The 22,589-nt window shown below is 40.8% G+C and overlaps 1 protein-coding gene across 4 annotated transcripts in view; it reads left to right on the forward strand.

Moving 5' to 3' along the window:
• GRM5 (glutamate metabotropic receptor 5) overlaps positions 1-22,589 on the forward strand; it is a 346,671-nt gene that overhangs the window by 321,977 nt on the left and 2,105 nt on the right. For 2 of the 4 annotated variants that reach the window (XM_065406243.1, XM_065406260.1), the window contains exon 8: positions 10,762-10,857. The exons of 1 other annotated variant lie outside the window; for it this stretch is intronic. In XM_065406243.1, the coding sequence (XP_065262315.1) occupies positions 10,762-10,857 (96 nt within the window). The remainder of the gene's footprint in view (positions 1-10,761; positions 10,858-22,589) is intronic. One more of the 4 variants, XM_065406270.1, reaches the window with a different exon arrangement.

The raw sequence follows: 22,589 nt of genomic DNA on the forward strand, positions 1-22,589 counted from the left end.
ATTTAGAAGACTCTGGAGAGTGTCCTGAGATTCCAACCTATTGGGAAACCAGCCCATTCAAGTCAAGTATTTGTCATTGAATCCTGGCATTATACCAACCTGCTGTAGGATAGAGTCTACTATAAGCAATATTTTAGCCATTCATATAGTCCAGGTAGCAGATTTTGAGTAGTTGGAGGACAAGTCCATGAACCAGTGGACAGACTCTGAGACATGGACTTCAAGCTGTTGGGTCAGGTGCTGTCAGTATGCATATTCACCAGCAATGCAATGCCAGTGATGAGCCAGAGAGAGATTCAAATTCTATGTACCTTACTGAGATGAAAATCCTAAGGGAAGTAAAAGGATTTTTACCTGATATGGAACTGTTTAGCCGAGGAAAGAAGACAAGGCCATGCTGTGAAGAACACATGCCAGAATGATGCAGCAGGAGAAGACAGCTGATCCTTGCTGAAAACTGGGCCTTGTTGTTTGATGGCAGGCACTTGTTTTCCATATCCCCATTGAGTAAGAAGTTTGTTGTGAGAGTCGGCTACACCTTATTCTGTCAGAACACAAGGCATTTATTAGTACCAATGCCAATTTGCAAAGACACAGTTCCTGTCTTGATTAATCTGAGGTGTGGACAAGTTCTTGAACACATGTATAATTCTTTCCCAAGACCCAATTAGTTGAGGCATTTTTTGCCTACCAGTGTTTTACGTCAGGGCATAGTCTTTAAGAATCAAGACCACATCCATTATGACCAAAAGGCTGAGAAAATCTTAGTGGTCTGTTGGACTGAAAAGACTGATGAGTTAATAGGTACATCAGCTGGCAAGATAAATCGATAAATACAGAGATGACCTTAACAGAGCACTTCTTATGCATAGAAATAACAGGCTTTGGTATTTTATAGATTATTTGTTTACAGTTCTTACAAATTGTTGTAGTTCTACTCAGACTAATGTTCTGGCCCAAACACAAAGGTACTAAGAAGGTGGTAGTTTCACTATGTTAAGATCAGTTATAAGGATGGCTCCAGATCCACTTGTAATGACCTATCCCTACTTTGGGTCACCATTTATATTAACTACGCACACCAAAAGGGTTGTATGCTGTACTCATTTAGAAACAGAACAGGTTTGAAAGGTGACTGTATATATTAGGTGAACATTGTAAAATGCTGAAAAGAAATGTGATTATTCATAATTCAAACAAGGGCTTCCTGACTTTTAGAATGTGGATAATGAGAAAATTGAAAGGAAAATTCTAGTGTGGTATATAAGATGATATACTAGTTACTATAAATAATTATAAATAATAGTAAATCACTTTCAAAAACATTTGTCTTCAAATATTTTTAAAAGTCAGTCACAATTAAATGTTCTTTATGTCTCTGCCACTTACTATATTTCCCTGAAAAATTAAGAATGTTCAATATCAATAGCATTGTAATTGCCACTGGCTTGAGTAATGATTTTACTGCCCACTGACACAGTATGCTGTGTGACACATAAAGTACAACCTTTAACAGACACACATTTCTGCTCATGAGAAGCAGTTTCTCTGTTAGCAGTTTCTAGTGGTTAGATTTATCTTCAACTCCCTATCAGTCACAGGACTGATGGCTCCATGAAACTCAGGCTCCATTTTCACCATGTATGGTGTTTGCCTCCATAACTACTAGAACATCTGTGAGAAGCGAATGGCATCTCTAATTAGTTGCATTCTCACATAGAGAATTTTAGCTGTCTTTCATAGCCTGCCTTTTCTTCTACTAATGATCAGAGGTCAGAAGCAGAAAGCCTTTCTGTAGGATCTATCCTTGTGACTTAGGAGAAACCAGCCCTTAAGAGGTGACATACAAACAACGCGTCCCTTGACCCAGAAATGACTTGATGTTCCAGAGACAATACTCTTAGAGTAACTGTTAACTGTTGAAGAGAAGTGAAGAACTATAATGGATCACAACCCCATATCTTAGTAGAGGCAAAGTATGACTTCACTGCCACTGAAAATGTAATAAATATAATGGAAGTTGCTCAATAAAATTACTGCTTGAAAATGGAGAGGAGGATTCAAGAGATGCTAAGGATACTTTTTATTGGAAGAGAAGTTTAAATTGTGCAAATACAATTGGAGGAACAATTTAAATCGTGCAAATGCTAATTGCACACATGTGATTGCAGAAGTTGGCTTTTGAACTACAGCATTCCCCAAAAGCCTAGGGGCTAAAGCCATAGGTGGCATAAATCTGTTTAGCTCAATGAACTTTAATGGAGCTGTCAATTTACACAGCTCAGAGAACAATTTTGACAGAAGAAGGAAAAGAGTATGACTCTTCAAAGAAAACAGTCATCTCTTTGACTGGTTTGATTGCACTTACTAATTGCTCATTTTCCAAACAGATAATTTGGAGCTGTCCTAAATTCGTATACCACAAAAATTGAGATCTGGAAGTTGTTGACTGGTTTGAGTGATTCAGTTCTGCATAGATAATTTACTCCAGTGTCTTTCTGGGCAAGTGTGATAATGTGATTAATTAAACTTCAAGGATTGTAAAATAATTGGGGAATATTTTATGAAACTCTCTGAAGGGTATTAGGTCTGAATTATTTTGATGAATTGCTGCTAAAGCACTCCATCTGTATAATGTATTGATCTTCTTGAATGCTCTGATTACAATGAATTTTAATTTGTGTGCAATGCTAGAGTTGTTTGGGGATTTTTTTCTCAATTTAAAATTTAATTAAAACATTGTTGATAGATTGATATAAATTGTTTGGCTACATACACTGAGTTCACTTTCTGGAATTATTTTTGTTATTAAGACTTTGCATTGAGCATCATAGCTGAGTTGTACAAATTAAGTTACATACAAATTTCCTGCCAACTTTGACACAGTATGCGCTAGCAGGTAAAAGAAAGTCTCATCTTTATATCCTCATGAAAGAAAAGAGGAAACAAAGAAGGTGGGCCCCTGCAGTATTACTCTTTAAAAAAAAAATTGGTTACTATTTTGCCTCATAACAGCGTCCTCTGTTTATCTAATTTTTCATCATTGCACTAACCCACAAATTCCACTGAGCTGCAAGTAATCCTATGAGGATGGCACTTGTGCATGAATGCAGGCCATAGCTGCATGTTGACAGCAATAGGTAGCTATTGCCTGATGTACCTGAACTTCTCCAAACTAGTTTAGCACAATCTCTGGTTATTGGTATTAAAATGGCTACCCTTCAAAATCAGGCTTTACATCCATAAAACTTCTTTCATCTTCCTACAGTTTTAGTTTTGGGTACAGTTATATTTCTTTTATAGTCTGGTAATATGGTCCATGTGGTATGTTGCCCACGGTTGAGGTTGGTTTACAGCACAAATAAGTTGACCAAAAGAATTCATTGCTTTGCAGTGGTTTTTCTCCTTCTTGAGAAATTATTGCAATCTTATTTCTCCAAAATCCAAATAATGCAGTGGCAGAATAGAGCCCTGAAACCAGATTAGGAAGGCTGAAAATTGAGTAAAGAAGTAGCAGATTAATAATACGTATAGAAAATAATTAAAAAAGAAAGAAAACTGACTTGCTAGAAACATAGGATAGAGTTAAAACAGTGTTAATCAGAGAAGATCTTCCTTGCAGAGTAATTTACTGAATGCTGATCAATGGATTTTGGTGATTTTTCCATCTGTAAATATTTTGGGATTCCAAACCACAAGACTCAAGTAGCTTGAAAATGTCCAGCATGTTGTAATGTTTAACTCAAAGCCAGGATAAAGCATCATGCACTGTTCATTTTTCCTTATTTATTACTAAAAGTAATGAGGTCTTAGTAACGAGACCCCTCCCCCTGCCTATCTTGTTATATTTTTATGGGGAAATGAGGTGAGAATACCGGCTTTGTGCATGGACTAGAGTGTGTAAAACAGCAAGGTTCTACTATTACAGGGATTTTGTGGGTAGGATTTCTTAAGATCTATCTTTTCAATAGCACCCCTAGAGGAAGAAGATAAATGGGAGCACTATTCAGTCTGCACTGACAGTCTGCTCTTTCCATCTACCTGTGCAATCCTCAGAGCCTTTGTAGATCTCTACATCAAGAAAAGTCATTTTAAGTCACCAGTTGCAATTACATATGATTGTCTAATTATAATTGACTATAAAAAAAAAGATTACACCCTACATGGAAAAAAATAAATTGTAAACTTGGCTTTAAAGTAATTCTGTTTGTTGAAATTGTGCCACTAAGCAATTGTGCTTATATTCTGTTAAAAACAAACCCTGAAGTGTTCAATAGTATATAACTTGTTTTAGGCATTGCAAAACTATTATAATATAAGGGAGTGAGACCATTTTAAGGCAGTCACTGCACAATGGTACAGTATGGAGACATGCCATCAGGGTATGCAAGTTATTGCACTACTGAATTTCAAGGACTTTTGTGTGCTTTGTAGCTCAGTGTAGCAGATTAAGTGAATATATTAAACATTCTCCAGAGTTCTGTCTTTACCAGTTTAAAACTATGCAGAACTCTCCATGCACAAAATGTTTGTTTCTGTTATCTAGTGTGAAGGGCAGAGCTTATCCTGTTGCTGTGAAATGCAGAATCTTCATCATTTCCTGGTGACAGGGCCAGATAGTATTGAAAAATATTATGTGTGTATGAGCTGACACTGTTAAAATTTATCACTGTCTGGGAAGGTGGAAGGCTTGGTTTTACCCAAGTTTCTAGGTAAATTCCAAGCACAAATAGATTAAAAAGCACCATTAAAAGCAACTCTGGCAACAAAATGACAGCATTTCATCAATGCCTAATTATGGGCTTTAAATCCATGGATTATTAACATTATAGACTACTTCGGCTCTTCCTTACATGACACTTAGCGTTTGGGGATTTAAACATAACATGCTTATAGTTTGATAAGAAATATACTCCATATGCACAGAAAACCGGAATGAGGCAGTCATTAATCCTGAAAATGTACAAAGAACAAACTGAGGGCCAGGTTCAGCAAAAGCACCTAAGTAGTAATTTTGTTTCATTGAAGTCAGTCGGACTTAAGCATGTGCATAAATGCTTTGCTGAATCAGCACCTGAAAGACACAAGCAGTCTTTTCAGACCATATTAGCTTTGATTCTACAGGCCAAATTTTGCCTTCCTTTCATATGGATACCAGAAAACATGAAACACCTGGCCAATGATTACCCCTAGCCCTGCCTAACCTGAAAAATCCTGGAGAGTCTGCTCTGCAACGGGAGTCATGGAGGGGAATGAAGGAACTTGGCTAATGAGCCAGGGAGCAATTGACATGTTCACATGCACGCTTCCCCAACGTAGTCCTGACCGCAGTGCACAGCAAAAATGTAGTCATAATCCTAGAAGGAAACAAATTCATAAGAGGAGCTTTCTCCAAAGTGTTTACAACCAGATTGTAATTGTACCAATTGAGGTCAGAGTGACATCATTTCCCCCATAACTAGAATGCCCTACCCCCCATGCTAAGAATATTTAAGCATTTGTCTAGACTAGAGTTTATGGCCCTGTTTTAACGTGAGTTAGCTGATTGCCAGTCCGCTCAAATTCACCAACACAACTGTCAATCTCAGCGTAGACACTTCGCAAACATTTGGACACAAAGGTATGTGATTTACCCTAGTGTGGAGTTAGGGTCTAGTTCGGAGGCTTATTCAAAATGTTCAAATCTTGGGAGTCTGCAAAATGTACCTGGAACTCTCATGAGAACCAGTGTTCTTGCTGCATTTTAGTATCTTATACGTCACTCTACCATGAAATGAAGAGATGGGTGAAATTTTATTTTTAAACTTCAAATACAGATTAATCAAACATTCCAGGAATTTCAGGAAGTCTTGGTTTGGGTTCCTTTCTAGGAATGGTCTACTACAAGGCTGTTTGTGGGGGAAAAGGCATATTTTTTAACCATTTTGTCCATTCCTAAAAATAATGGCCAGATCTGACTGCGGTTTTTTTTCATTGCGCCCATTGAAATGTCACCTTTTCCATCCCTCCAGGCTGCACTTTTATGAGGACATTACTTCTGCCTTGAGAAGGAAAAACGTTGATCAGAGATGCTGTCAGTCTATGATTAATCAGGGCCAAGCACACTGTTGGCATTCAATCAATAATAACAATAAAATACCTGTATGGTAGTGGAGGAGCCATTTAAAATGCAAGTGGAGAGAGATTTATATCAGTTCTCTAATCTCCTACCCCAGCAAATTATCCTTGCTTTGTGGTGCATGAACAATGGGCTGAATTCTGCAGTCCCATTTAATCCTTATTCAGGCAATGGAATTCAGAGATTGATGATGAGAAGGATTTTGAGACAGGGAAACACTCTGACATGATCAGAGATTGGTTCTACTCTTTTTAGAAAGCATAAGAAAAAACTAATGAATATTACAGAAAAGTAGATCAAGATCTTCTATTTACCCTTTCTCATAATACACCAGGGATCGGCAACCTTTGACATGTGGCCCATCAGGGAAATCTGATAGCAGGCTGGGACGGTCTGTTTACCTGCAGCGTCCACAGGTTCGGCCAATCAGAGCTCCCACTGGCCGCGGTTCACTATTCCAGGCCAATGGGGGCTGCGGGAAGTGGCAGCCAGCACATCCCTCAGCCCACGCTGCTTCCCCCAGCCCCCATTGGCCTGGAACGGCAAACCACAGCCAGTGGGAGCTGCGATCAGCCGAACTTGCAGACGCTGCAGGTAAACAGACCGTCCCAGCCTGCTATCAGATTTCCCTAATGGGCCACGTGCCAAAGGTTGCCGATCCCTGTAATACATGATAAAGAGAGAGCCAATGAAATGTAGAGGTGGCAAATTCAAAACTGATAAAAGGAGAAAGTGTTTTACATAATCCTCAATTAACCCGTTTAACTCATTGCATCAAGATATTAATGAGGCCAAGAGCTTAGCAAAATTCACAAATGTATTAGATATTTGTAGAGAGACCAAGAATATCCTAAGTCATCATATTAATCTTTTTTAATTTTGGAAGGGATAGAAACCTTCATGCTCCAGAGGATAATTCAACCTCTAATTACTGGGGGCCAGGAGGAAACTTTTCCTGCAGGCAATTACCCCATAACTGCCTACTGCAAAGTTTCTTGCACCTTCCTCTTTGTAATTGGCACTTCTATTCTGTTCTATTCTACAGAGGCCCCCTGGGTTACGCAAACCAGACTTAGGCAAATCTGCACTTACGGAAAAAGTTCCGTAAGCTAGAAATAGGAGGGTTTTTTTGTTTAGTTTTGTTTTGCGTCATTGTCAGGTATACGTTTCTGACTTACGCAAGGCGTTCCGAAATGGAACGCTTGCGTAAGTCGGGGAGCAGCTTTATATAGGTTTTTATACCGTGCTCATAACCATAGTATCTGAGTGCGTTCCAGTAGTGCATTAAACAATGTGACTACATGTCTGGCACGTGTTATTCTCTCCTCCTCTCCCCAAAAGGTGAAACATGTGCAATGGAGTGTCTTGTGGTAGGGTATTATTATTATTATTATTATTTATAAATATGCCTGGTGCTATGTGTTTATATTAGACAAAGCAAGGCCAAAAAATGTGCCACTGGTCTGATCCATGATGGCAATTCCTAGATTCCTCTTTGCTTCCCAGTGGCTCAATTATTGCTAGTCTTCAATGGGAGTTTTATCTGAGAGAGGACTGCAGAATTAGGCCATTGTTTTCTTACACCTGAATATCCTACTTAGTGTTTTCTATCTAATATCATGATGTAGCACACACATCAACAGCTCACACTGTATTATCATATTTTCTTTCAGCCTGCAAGCAAACTCTTCTCTCCATAATACTCTGCTGATCACCCATAGAAAGTGAAGATCACCTTTAAATTCCCTCTCTAAGGTCAATGGGAATTTTGTAACTGGAGTGCGTGCAGAAGTGATCTGCACGATGGATTACTTTTGAAATTTCCTACTATTGATAGGATCGTATGGTGCATATCATTGTATATAAAACACTCCTACCTCTGGATGCAACTCACCCTTGTGCAGAAAACCAGCAGAAAACCTATATGCCCTTATGCCCACAAAATATAGCTTAAGTGGTACATGGCCCTTGTACTGGCCATCTGCACAGGAGCAAATCTCTCCTACCCTTTCTGCTGAATAGTCATCATGATGTTCTATAGTTCAGGTGCTTGCATAAAAAAGAAGAAATCATCTTGTACACAAGTAGTTAAGTTGAACTTGGCTTGGCCTCACTCCATATGACTGTATTTAAAGTGAAAAATAATTTTTGCATAGAACTTGTTAATGCTAACTGAAAAAATATATTGGAAGGGGTTTTTGTTTGTTTTTTGCTTTCAGATTTAATAATTTTTTTTAAATCCTTTGCATTTAACGACTAGGAAGAAAAACAAAACCTTTTATAGTATTTCCAAATAAAGACAACATTGGGGCAAAATCAGGACCCACATTCACTGCCCTCCATTGGCACAGAAACCCTATATCCTACAGAACCCCCATGGTTCCACTGCATGCAAGCATGCAGACTCTACCGAGGCCATGCAGAGAGACTCACAGCTTTTATGTGCTCTTTGATGCTTTCTCTCCATTGTAACATGAGGAGGACTTTAGGGAGTAGGTTAGGGAGAGATCTGTCCAGGGGGTTCATAATGACATGAATACACTGTCAAAAATTAGTGCTGCATAAGCAACCATGGAGCAGATCCCTTCTTTCAGGTCCTTGGAGCAACCCTTGATCATATCAAGACTCCTTTCACAAGTGTCATTGGGTCTCAAAAAGACTATAATCATTGGGATCTCCCAGCAGTCTTTCCAAAATCCAGTATCCTGATTATCACATTTATCCTGGGACCTGGGGGACAGAAAATTATCCTGTTTTCCTTATCTGAGCTACAGGTGTCCCAGCCTAGGTTTCTCACTATGACATCACCAATCAGGATTACTTATCTCCTCTTTTCTTCTGGTGGCTACTTTTCACCATTCAGCTCATAGTCAGTAGTTCGACCTCTAACCTCCCTGGGTTGCTCTTGGTCTTTTCCTCCTTCTGTCTTGTGGGGAGCAGAGTATCTGTTTTGGATACCAAGGTTAAATGTGTCTATATTTCTCTCCTGCGTTTCCTGCCCCCTTTCCTACATGATGTCACATTCCTCCTCCTCTTATTTGCTCCTCTCTCTTCTGTGTGATTCAAACTTCTTTCTTTCTTTCTTTCTTTCTTTCTTTCTTTCTTTCTTTCTTTCTTTCTTTCTTTCTTTCTTTCTTTCTTTCTTTCTTTTCTCTTTGAGCTAAGGTTCCTGTGCAGATGGAAGTACCTGTGTGATCCAATTTGACTTCCTTTTATATCTTTCAGTGATTTCAACTGCTGTTCAAGCCCCTCCACTTTTTCCTCCACTGTAGGAATCAACTTGCAATTCAGATGTATGTATCCTGCATGGTCTTCATTCATAATTGGGAGCACGGCACATACAGCACAATGGGTTGCCTTGGAGTCTTTGGTAGCGGTTCTTTATAGCATTGTTGTGTCTTCCTTCAGGATGGTGCCTCACTTGTTAGAACCTTTAAATAACACACGATTTTGCTACACTGAGCACATCCCACATGGCAGTCTCCAGCTCACTGCTACACTAACTTTTTGGCTGATCTATATTAATTCCTTCCTTTGCCACTCACTGTGGCACAGTTTCCCTACCAGCATTTACTGGAACTGCCACTCAAAGTACTGCTCCCTTTTTGCTTGCACTCAGATTGTTGCTGTCTTACTGCATTGCTGGCTTTGGATTAGTCTTTTGCTACTTGGCTTTCCTGCAGGTTAATAAATTGGCAACAAATTAGCTATATGGTTATGTTAGTGATCATGTCATGTTAACTAACTCGTGTCAAACCAAACAGATTTGCTTTAAAGAATTTTGCTAAACATGAGTGATGCAGATCACAGCAACTGACGATGGAATATCACAAGCAACTATTTAAAGAGAGGGGACCCAATTTTCAGTATGAGTATCTCTATAGGTTTTCTGAATCCCAAATTCAGGCATTTAAATGGGTACTTGAACCCATAGAACTTGAGCAACTAGGGTGAAATTCACCACTGTGCAGAGAGCCAGCGTAAGACCTTTGCATTAAGTCCCACTGTAATTCTGTTTTGAGGACGTAAGTGGTGTAAGTCCCCTGCTTAGGGATGAATTAGACCCTTGAGTACTAATTGCTCATCCAAGTGTGGGCTATGGACATTCACTCATAGTGTTAAATTGTGCTCAAGGTGTATCCAAACAGGGGTCAGTGTTCAGGCTTCACAAATGGAGAGAACGAGTTAGATGTTGCAGAGATGCAGAGCTCAGTGGTTTAGGGAGGGATATTAAGGTAGCAATGAGAATTCAGGCCTTGTTCTTTGTGGCCCACGAGCAACTAATTAACTTCTCTTTGCTCCTTAATTTCAAATTCTCTTTCCCTTAATCTGATTTACTTGGTACAAGTGAAACACTAGAAAGAAAACGCTGGTTTGGTTTTAACTCTGCAGAATTACTCCACTCCTACTAGAGCAAAGAAAGTGCTTGAGCTCACCTGTGCACTGCTGCTTGTGTTGACCACAGGCCTGGATGGCTTATGCAGCTTCTCCAACACCTCTAAGGCGGGCTGGTGCAATATTCACCATTGCAATAGCAACCTTCCCAAGTGTGGCACTCTGCACAGCAGCTGTAGCACAGGGTGGCAGCCGAGCACACAAATCACTTCTTTCTGTTTGCTCCTGTTGTTGTCATGATTTGTTAGGTACAAAGGCAGGAGGCTGGCCCAGCACAAGTCGGAAATAGAGTGTTTCACCCCAAAAGGGAGTATGGGAAATGGTGGGAGAGCTACAATGAGCAGGTAAGCAAACAGTGGAGTGGCCTGGGGGCAGTGTGATATGTCTGTGAGCAAGAGGAGCACCTCTGGGACAGTTCTGGCCCAGATCCTCTATCTGTAATGACTGTGCATCCCATAGAGTATGTCCAAAAGAAAAAAGCTTGGCCACCACTGGTTTACATGTTATGTTTGATCTGCAAAAATGCACCATGCTCATTTAGGTGATCGGAACCTCTTGTCATTCATGATGTTGTCATAATATGGGGCTCTCGTCAAGACAAACTTTAGACCTGATCATATACCCTTGGCCAGCCCATTAGATGGTAACAATAAGCAATGGTAATACAGTATCTAGTTGTCAAGTAAGTAAATTCTGAGTTCTATCTAAATGTGGGTCATACTTTATATAAAGGGTTACATTCATAAATAGCTTCTAAAGGGTTAATGAAGAGAGCTAGTTGGGAAAAAATCGATGGAACTGTCAGAATTGAAATGTTTCATGGGAATATATTGATGTCAACAAAATTTTTGACAGAAAAGCTTCACAATTGTTCAAAATCAAAATGGAGCATGACTTAATTGTTTAGTTTCATTTCAATGTTCTTGTTTTGTTTAATTCTGACTATTTAGCTTCATTTAGATTTTTGCATTTCATTACATTTAATTTTGACTTTTATATTAAATGTTACTATTATATTTCTATAATATGTTTAATATTATATGTATATTCACTGTGGGTAATATTTTATATGATATTATAATGTTTTGACATTAGTGAAATGAAACATTTCAATTATTTTCCCCCCTATATTTCCCAATCAAAATATTTAAAGATTTTTAATTTTCATCCCAGGTTGGGACAAAAACAAATACTGAAATGTTGGAATTTCCCATGGGGTGGAAATTCCATTTTCCAGCCAGCTCTGTTAACATATGACTAATATGATAAATGTGTTACAGGCGAGTAGCATGTGTCATACATGGTTATAAGCACATCGGTAGAAGGTAGCATAGATGATTATAAGCCATGATAATAAGCAACTGTTAGATTCTATTGCAGTCTATAACAATTTGATTTACCACTTCTTAAAAGATGTATTTAACCCTTTATAAACAACTTAGAAATGTAACCTTAACATAATACATGACCAAAGGGGTGAACAAAATGTACCTTTGGCTTTACTGATTTTTGTACCAGAGAGCCATCTTGTAATTGCAGGAAGGCATTCCAAGATGCACACAGCATGATGTTCCCATTGTGCTTAACAACGCTCACTCAAGCACACAAGGCATGTGATTATAACAGTGCACTCTCTGGGGATCCTGGCTGCTTAAATAATGTCAGCACCATTCATTCACATGTGGTTGTTCGAAATTTATCGACACCTGCTGTTTGTTTGTCAACCTGTCTCTGTTCTGCACTCTGTTCTTTGGGGATATTTTTAACTTGCATTGCCTGCAATTAGATTTGTTTTTTCCTTAAAAGCAAATTAGAGTCACTGAATAAGAGAGAATTGAAGAGGAAACAAGTGCATGTAAATGTGAAACAATTGTATTTCGTTTTACATAGTTTAGTTCCCCTTTTTACAAATACTTTACACATACATATATATAAACTACATGTATAAAACTATATATATATATATATATATAAACTCTCCCTATATTTTATATCTTCACAGTGAAGAATCTATGTGCATTCCAGAGTATAATCCATCTGAGCCAAGTAGAGATGAGAAAGAGGTTCCTGTGAAAGATGATGCCCTAATAGTCAGAAAGACTGGAAACTTTATCAGTGTAATACTTCTATAGCAAGACTGTCATTCATAAGACCTACTCAAACAGTTAAGAATATTTGTTGTTTAACAGATATTAGATTTGTATTTTATGGCTGTGTTTTGTTGTCTCCAGCCATACTAGCCCAAGCTGTGGTTCTATCAGCTCTCAGAAGCTAACTAGAGCTGGAACTAACTAGGATGGGAGACTTCCAAAGAAAACATAGGTGCTGCAGAAAGCAGTGTAGGTGGTGTTCTTCCTTTTCAGTAAGTATCAAACCCATATTTAGAGGCACAGTGATGCTTGAAGTCTTGAGGAAACATAGAAACACGGCTTTGATTATTTTTGGATGATTAAAATATCCCATCAGATTTTTTTTTTCACAACTGTAGGGGGTACTGACCAAATTACAGTTACGTCTTTTTGGTTTAAAATGCCCCATGTCATTTCAATTACACATTATTCACTTCTAAAAACTCTTGTGCAGTATTGCTATCGTATTCCAAACTAGATGTGGGTACATTTCTGAGGTGGATGAATTATCCTTATATTTGCATCCTATAGTAGGGTTTGGGCTTCTTCAAGTTGGAAAGTGCTATATAAATGTTAGCAGTTATTATTTTTGTGTTACTGTATGCAAGTTACTCTCTATGTAAGGGGAGTTAATCTGTTCTGAATCACATACAAGCATCTTTCACCTACATCACATAAACATCAATTATGAAATGGAATGTTTTATGAGGCTGTCGAAAAGTAGGAGTCTTGGTAGCATTGCTATGATTTAGAATTTAAATTACTGGCTTAATTAAATGCAACAAATAAGAAGCTGATCAATAATTCACAAGTGATTTTTCCAATGATGACATAAATCCCATGTGAATAAATGTCTCTGCAATAATATATCAGTCAAGCCATACACCCTAAATTACCTCCATGCTAGATACTCTGTGCAGACTGGAAATAATCAGACTGGAAAAATTTAAGACGAGTCTAGAGACTGAAAACAAAATCCAGATAGTGCTAAATCTTTCTCCCTGTTCTGCCTGGTGTGTGTGTGTGTGTGATTCTCATTTTAGAGAGATGTAATGGACTTTCTCCACTTTTACTCAAATAGATATTGTAAGTGGTGTAATGTAAAGCCCACTAAAATCAAAGGACAGACTGCCACCAGTTTCCATGGGCTTCGCATCAGGTCTCAGCTAAGCAGGGATGAAGAACTGTAAAGAATACCTAGCTACTGTAGGAAGTGGAGTTGATGGTTCGATAGGTGGAACTCCTCTCTCTGAATCATACTGACTTGAGGTGATGGAGCATTGCGATGCTGTAAGTGCCATATTTCAGACAGAAAATAAAACACAGGTCCTGACTGCTTGTGTTAATGAGCAGTCTCAGGGTCATCTCTGTAAGTGAAGAAAAATGTTAACTCTGGGGTCCTGACCAATTTCCAGCTTGGGTAATTATATTAGGCCTACTAGAAATCCCCTGGTAGTTTCAGTTAGATACTTCACTTCCTGTCCTAAACAGCTATGCATTGTTAAAACAGATGCTGTGATTTGCCTCTGTGGTTTGTATATCTATTTATAATTTGCTTTGGGTTCCTTTGGGATGAAAATTGCTCTGTCAATGTTGGCTGGGATTTTCAAATCTGTTAAGTTATTTGGATACCCAGTTTCCATTAAAATTAGCAGGAACTGGGTGTCCAAATCCCCCAGGCTGATATAAAAATCTCAGCCATCAGTTTTTATAGGGCGGACCTTAGACGTGTGCAGAAGATTGTACAAGCTTGCCAGCATAGCAAAGAGTCTAACACTTCCTGGGGGTACCCAGCATTGTGAGGCACCTTACTACCACCTGCCCTGAGCGTGAGGGAGCCTTGTTTGTGGCTGCTGTGGGTTGGTTCCCCAACTCCACCAGCCTTTGGCAACACAAGCACTGCCTTCCAGGCCTCCACAGGCCCTGCATTCTCTGTACAGGTCAGTGATAGGTCCTCTCCAACCACCCCTCTGGAACAGCCAGGCCCTGTTCCTCTGAATACTTTCAGAATTCACTGATCTGCTACTCTCTAAGAATAGTACACACCTGCTTACCAGTTACACCTCAGTATAACTACTCCGCTCAACTCCATCTATCTAAGAGCTGTTACAGTAAATACAAGAAGAGGTTTATTTAACAAGAACAGAGACTTGAGAAGAAGCAAGTAGAAATAATGAAAACAAATAGTTTACGTGTAAAATAAAATCATAACATACTTTCTGGGGCCTAAATGGAACTAACCAGATATTTTCCTGGGCTAATGAAGTTTAGCTCACCCAAATTTTTACAGTGGTTTTCAACCAGGCAGGCTGTGACCCTTCTTTCATAAGAGACAGAGCACGCTGGCAGTTCGTCTCCTCAGTGAAAGATAATTGGATGTCTCTTTGCAGTCTTAGATATAGTTCCAATAATCCATTGTCTTGTAAACAGGGCTTCCTCTTGCTGATTTATTTCTTTCTGTAACTTCCCCCTCTGGAAAAATCTCACAATCCCTGCCTTAGCATTTTGCTCAGACTGTAAATTGGCACCTATTGTGAACCATACAATACTCAATGTACATGTAGCCAGACAGATAGATAAACACCTCTTGCCTGTTTCCAGCCCCAAATCATTGGCCTTGAGAATATATTTTTCCAATATAGATATATAACTCCTTACATGTCATCTGTAAATACATGTTGCAATGATTATGAGGTCCAGTGTGACCCAGGCTTTCAGTAGAGACTTTACATGGCACTCTTTGGTGAATTAGTATGTAGATACCAGACCCAGGGTATCTCTGCTATGGTGTCTCTTCCACGAGGTCCCTGGGTCACAGGGAGTGTGCTGAGGAATAATATGAACGAAGTTCCTTGTTCAGTGTTAGAAGAAAGCAACTCTTTTTTATTCTTTGCCATTGTCACGTGACAGATCTGCAGTGAAAGTGCAATGGGTGCACAGCTCCCTCGGGAACACAGGCTAGGACAAAATGGATGCTTGCTTTGCATGATTCAGTGTTTATTTCCAGTCTGATTTCTTTGGTTACCTCTTATGTTTACAAAGCACACAGCGTAGGAGTCATTTAAGCTGTATGGCTTGATGGATACGTCACTAGTGAGCTACTTATGACAATGGAATTAGAGTGTCACTGGGCAGCCGTTCTGCAGAAAAGGACCTAGGGGTTACAGTGGACAAGAAGCTGGATATGAGTCAACAGTGTGCCCTTGTTGCCAAAAAGGCTAACGGCATTTGGGGCTGTATAAGTAGGAGCATTGCCAGCAGATCGAGGGATGTGATCATTCCCCTCTATTCGGCATTGGTGAGGCCTCATCTGGAGTACTGTGTCCAGTTTTGGGCCCCAAACTACAAGAAAGATGTGGAAAAATTGGAAAGAGTCCAGCGGAGGGCAGCAAAAATGATTAGGGGGCTGGAGCACATGACTTATGAGGAGAGGCTGAGGGAACTGGGATTATTTAGTCTGCAGAAGAATGAGGGGGGTGGGGGGTTGATAGCTGCTTTCAACTACCTGAAAGGGGGTTTGTAGCAGGGTGGACACCTGCTCCTGCCTGGAAGGGCCTGAGATAGCCCAGAGAGCAAGCAGCTACTGGGCTGATTGGGGGAAGTGGCTGCAGCTGGGGCCAAGCCTCAATCAGGCCTCAGCTGGCCCTATATAAGAGGCTGGGAGCCAGGAGCTCAGCAGAGTCTCTCTCTGCGTACAGGGAGAGAAGGGCCTGGCTGCAGGGAGTTAGACAAAGAGTACCTGAGTGGAGCAGGGCTGGGGAAAGGCTGAGGAGCTCCAGCCTGGAAAGCCCCAGGCTGCGGCCTAGTATTAGGCCAAGGGGTACTGGGGGTTGCAGAGGGCAGCCCAGGGCTAGGCCAAGGCAGCAGGTCCAAACCCCCCTTGCCAGTGATGAGTGGCCTATACTGCAGTCTGCCCCAGGGAGCGGGGGCTAGTTGGTGACTGGCAGTGGCCTAGTGCTGAGGCAAGGTGGGGATAGGGGGTGGGGGTTCCCCTGGGAGGGGAGACCCAGCATGTGTGGGTATTGCCAGGGGGCAGCACCCAGAGCAAGGGGCACTGGGGTCCTGGGAGGGACACGGGGGCCAGTGCAGACGACAAGGCAGATCACTGGCCTGCAGAGGGCACTCCAGAGGCTGGTGAGCTAATTCCCTGGACGACCAGTAGGAAGCGCCGCAGGGGTGAGTCCGGGACCTCTACAGGGTTCCAAAGAGGATGGATCTAGACTGTTGACAGAGCAAGGAGTAATGGTCTCAAGTTGCAGTTGGGGAGGTTTAGGTTGGATATTAGGAAAAACTTTTTCACTAGGAGGGTGGTGAAGCACTGGAATGGGTTACCTAGGGAGGTGGTGGAATCTCCTTCCTTAGAGGTTTTTGAGGTTAGGCTTGACAAAGCCCTGGCTGGGATGATTTAGTTGGGGATTGGTCCTGCTTTGAGCAGGGGGTTGGACTAGCTGACCTCCTGAGGTCCCATCCAATCCTGATATTCTATGATTCTGTGATTCTATGGGGGAAATAATGATGTGACTATTTATTCACTTTATTTGCTGTGTTTAATAAAGCTGGTCATTAAAATCCTAACCAGCCTAGACGGGATGTGCCTCTACACTTGCCACCACTGCTCTCCTGCTGATTGTTCAGAGGCAGCTGGAGCTGTCAATCAGGGTGAGCCCAGGGGGCCTGCCCACTAGTATCTTGCCAGAAATGTCTGCCTTTGCTGAGGTGGATAGATTGCTCCATTCAGACCTCTCCACTACTTCAGCAGTGAAACACTTTGTTCTTCCATCCTATGTTAATTCTGTTGCTCTCCGCTTCCTCTCCTGCTACTCCCCCAATTACTGCTCTCTCCTCCTCCGCAGCTGGGGAAGCTCAGTGGGTTGGCAGCTCCAGATTGCAGCTGTGGCAGGGGACCACTCAGGTTCCAGGTACAGGGGCTCTCTTTTCCCCTCAGCTTCAGGCCCAGCCTGCGTCTTCAGCTCGCAGGTCCCACAGGCTGTTGGAATTTGATGAGGACGACTCTACAGAACAGCCTCCTCAAAGCAGCGCTCAGCAGGCAGCAGCAGCAGCAGCTGAAGAGAACAGGGGGCCTGGCACTGAGCCAAAATGCACTCGTTCCGAGACTGATCCCAACAGCAGCTCAGTTGATGCAAAGTAAGACCACCAGCAGTAAAACCAGACTAATCCACCTGCCAACAACCACACGCGATTAAGGAGGGCAGGTGAGTAATGCCAGTAGAGGACATCAGAAGTGCTTCTCCTCTGTCCTGTGCCCCATGACCTCTCCCTCCTCAGAGGTACTGTTTTGAATATGGCTGTAACACACGCAAGCAGGCCTCATTCCTACACTTCAGGGAACCCTGCTCAAAAGTGTGGTTTGAGCCTGGCTTAAAAAAGTAAAAGGAGCCTTAAAAGAGGCATATCCTATGAGCAGTGAAAGGGCTTATCTGCTTATTCCCACTGTAGAACTTGTGTGGGTCTTCCTTCAAAAGCGATCTCGAGCATTCAAACGATTCATTAAATCTAAGGAGGAAAACAAAAAACAAAGAAATTCCTCATCTCTTCTTTCCCTGGACGTCCACACTTTCTTGGAAAGATCTTTCCCTCAGAGAAGAGGGACTCCTTGAGTCTGATTCAGAGAAATATAGAGCAGGATCCAGGGCACATTTCTGCCCAACCCTGGATAACAGAGTAATTCAAGACAACGGCAAAACAGATAGATAGCAACCCACCAAAGCCATCCACACAGAAATTCCAAAGGAATCTAGAAGCATCAGCTTTACAGTGCAAATGGCCAGGATTCCTTTGGTTGTCCATCAAGTTGAAGGAAATGGTCATTGCTGGCAGTGCCGTTTTCTAAGAGACCAAGTGGACAGAAAGGTTGAGACGACGCTCTCAAGAAACTGTACATTCTCTGTGGGCTCACTGGAGCTGTCCATATAAGCCACTTTTAGTTCACCCAAGTGTCTGTAGCATGGTGCAAGAAGTTGGATGGTTTGCAGTCTTCAAAGGATAAAGGAACTTAGGCCATTTCAAAATTTCTATCCACCTGAAATTGCTGATTGCCCAAGTGACCAATGCCAGGACACACACACAAAGCTCCAGTCAGGGAAAGCCAATTACTAGATAAAGTAGCTAATACCATTCACCACTTTTTCAGGGAGAATGATTATTTAGAGAGGTCTTCAAAAAGGTAGCGGCAGAGAACTCTGAGAAGGGACTCTTGTTATCCGTTTTCTTTGCATTTGAAGAATCCTTCTTGGCTGAAGGTTGGAGGGGTCTCTGATTAAACAGATGGAGTAAGACAATGCCCTAACTACATTGTTGCATAAAATAATATGATTATTTCTGTTCAAGTCTGTATGTGGGCACACTAGGCTAGGAATAGAAATGACTAAAGTCAATTTAGGTGCCAACCTTAGCTAACTGAGTTTTCTCCAGAAACAAGACTGTCCATACCTACACTTGCACCAAAATAGCTAAACCAGTTTTAACTGAGACCTTTTCATTTCTGTGAAAGTTTATGTGCAGACCAGGACTTTGTCAAGACTTGGATAAGAAATCCAGAAATCCACCACTGAAATCGGCAGAATAATTTTGGATTTTCAACAGTGTAACTGAGGACTGAATCTGGTCTGTACAGTTTTAGGCAGCATTTAAAAATATAATTTCATTTTATTCTGCTTTCAAGAAATGTACAGTTTTAAATGTATAGCTCTCTGTTTTAGGTTGTCTCATAAACATGGAATTCCATGGGTTTTATGTATATTTACATACTGTGGCCAACAGATGTTAGTAAGAAAATAAATGACTTATTTTCAGCTTGCACTGGCGCACAATAAATTACCCACTATTAATAAGAGAGGAAGACAGTATATCCACACAGTACTACTAAGAACCTTTCACCAAATTACTTATATCAAGCTCAAGTAATCCATGGGAATGACAATCTTGCTATAAAGTTAACAGAGAGTTTCCAGTTTATGTGACTGTCAGTATGTTTCCTTCTCGTTTTTCCCCTCCACAAAGCACAGTCACTGCCCTCATGCTTCCTTTGCTGATTCTATAATGGCAGTTGACTAAAGAGCATTACACATTATTTTAGATATCGAGAAACACAAGGCGCAAAACAATGCAGAATTTCAGTTACATCAACAACAACAAAGGGCAAAATAACATTTGCTAAATTAGTAAAGCAGAAAATATAGAGGGGAAAACATTCATTTGTATTGGCTTCATTTCTATTTTTTTTCTTTCTTAAAGAAATTGGTTTACTAGTCATAAATAAAAAAATATTGAAAGCCCAGTTAGAAGCCTAGAAAATAACGAGTGGAAGAGAAATAGGAATGTACACACGCTATTGTTCGACCAGAAGATGTAGACACTTGGAGAGGGAAGATGTGAATGTTAGGGACTTCAAAGACCCCATTTAAAGCCTTACATTTCTTGTACACGTTAGGTCATGGTAAGCCAAACTGGCTGAGAATAAAATTTATTAGGTGACAGGTTTTGAGGAGATCTTTCAGTATATAAAACTGAAGTTAGCCACCCTGTAAAAAAGAAATAAAAATCACAAAAATGTGCCACCACTAAATACCTTTCTTTGAAAAAAAAAAAAAGTGCCCAATGTGCATCGTGGGCTGTATATTGTGGCACTATCTCGAAGTTTGCATCCCTGGATTGTAATCAATGACCCATCCAGTGAAGCACAGCGGAACCAAAAGATTTGCACAACAGAGTAGCATATTAATATATCTTCTGTACTCCACAAGACATTTTGGCATTCATCTGGGAGCTGAAAAGAGTAAATATACTGTCCCCATGAGAGAAACTGAGAGGAAGCAAAGTTTCTTAGTAAGAAGAATCCCTGATCTAGAATATCACTGTCCAAAAGGTTCCCATCACTCAACAGAACATGGCATAGTCTGGCCCAATAAATGTAAACAACTGTTTGTGATATTCCATTAGCAGGCATCATGGTCTATGTCGTCCATGTTTATCTAGTTATTTCTCTATAAAATGTGTACTTCGTGGTGTGATTTAGTTAACTTGGCACTATGTAGTTGGAGTAGGAATTGAAAAGGTGATACTTTAATCAATCCTGCCCCTCCACTCCCCAATCACAAGGTGCATCACACAGCCCTACCAAGCATCACACAGCCCTCAAAAGATAAAAACAAATTACTTTTACAGAGAGATTAGCAAGCTCAGTTCTTATGACATTATTAATTTTGCATTAGGTCACAGAATAGGAATTAGGAGCAGCAGGATATAATAGAGAAGCTGGATGTCTGAAATTAATGTTCTAATTATTGCCGAATGTACTGTTGACTTTTCATGTCTGGGCTTTTTTTTAATGGATAAATTGCTATTCTCTTGATGCATGCTAAATTCAGCTGGTTATAACAAGGGACTTGAAATAGTTAAGGGCCAAACCATTCAGTCATTCCTCAGGAAAATTCCATAAGTAGCCAATGGTCCTTTTTTTAGCCACAGATGCAGCTAGATTGAGCCTTTACCTCTAACCCTGTGTAAGGGACAGTGCACAACTGCATTAACCAGGCCTGGCCCACAGAAGGAATTGGAACACAAGAGAGTCACAGCTGCTCCATGAAAGAGTTAATTTGCCACTGTGGCTCTCCCAGGTGAAAATTACTTCTCCCAGTTTCTCTCCTCCCCCCCTCCCTATGCTGGCTCAGCTCTTCACTCCCACCCCTCTATTTTAAGACTCTGTCAGCTTCTCTCCTAACTTGTCACAGAGGTGCAGGGGCTCAAGAAGTCTACTTGCACCTGGTCCAAGCACAGTAACCCAAGAGGCCATGCAGGTAGCTGGGGGGATATTACTCATCTTACTTCCCCTTTATGTCTCTTCACAACCGCATAAGGCTGGTCCGGCATCTGGCTGTGAGTGAACAGGAATCATGTCAGGCCCTTTGGCTTAAAGTGGCAGTCGCTAGTTATGAATCAGAATGACAGAATGGTGAAGAGTAGAATGGATCAAAGCTAAGGATAAGAATGGGCTGTTTCTTCTTGCCCTGTTTAAGGGGTCGCACATTACTGTGTCACCCCAGGCACAGCAGAGGGAGGGAACCATACTTCAGGTAAACACAAGTCCTTCCCTGTTCCCTCCTTCCGTCAAGGGGGTAGTGATTTGCTGCTGATCCATACTAGTCACACATTACTAGCCTCCTTCCCCCGCCCCATGAAAGCACAGCTAGTCTGGTTAGCATGCTGTGGGTGGTGGGGGAGAGAACCAAAGCTCCACGCACTCCCCACCCACTTGCTAGGAATGGGGGAACTGTAGGTGCACAACATCCACTTACTTGTGAAGACCTGATGTCCAGTGAGCTGTGTAGAAGTGCAAAGAGGGCTTGCAGGAGTGGAAATGGGGTATAATTCCCCCTTATGCAGTTATGCACCCACACAGGTTATCGGACAGCCTAACCTTAATTTGCTTCCAAACAGCTAGTACCCTAGAGGTTTAGGTTGTGTTCATCTGGTAGAGTTTGTTTGTAAAGAAAAGGTGTCATAGTATGTCACGTTACATGATCCACTGTATCTCCATATATTGTAACCATAGATATGATACCAGAAGGAGTTCTTTTGTTCACACTCACTAGAAAGTTTTTAGATCCCTGGAAGAGACAGTGAATCAATAGCAACTCCCTGCAATTTGCAAGCACCCTATAAAGCTCTATACGAAATTCCCATTATTCTAATACTGCAAACTATTTCATAACAAACTAAAATGTTGAAGTGTAGTCACTTCCAGCTTTAATACACATTGTTTAAGATAACTTGTCCTAGCACAACCAGGATCTCAAATTTGCTTGTCTTTCCAAAACAGTAATTGGTTGTTGCAAATATTTTGTAAGCCAAAGTAACTCATTAAAAATTCAGTTATTTTGTATATAAATCATGCCTGTATGTAATTTTGTATGTATGGACCTATGTTT

Source organism: Emys orbicularis, chromosome 1 (genome assembly GCF_028017835.1).
Source record: "Emys orbicularis isolate rEmyOrb1 chromosome 1, rEmyOrb1.hap1, whole genome shotgun sequence".
NCBI classification, from domain to species: domain Eukaryota; kingdom Metazoa; phylum Chordata; order Testudines; family Emydidae; genus Emys; species Emys orbicularis.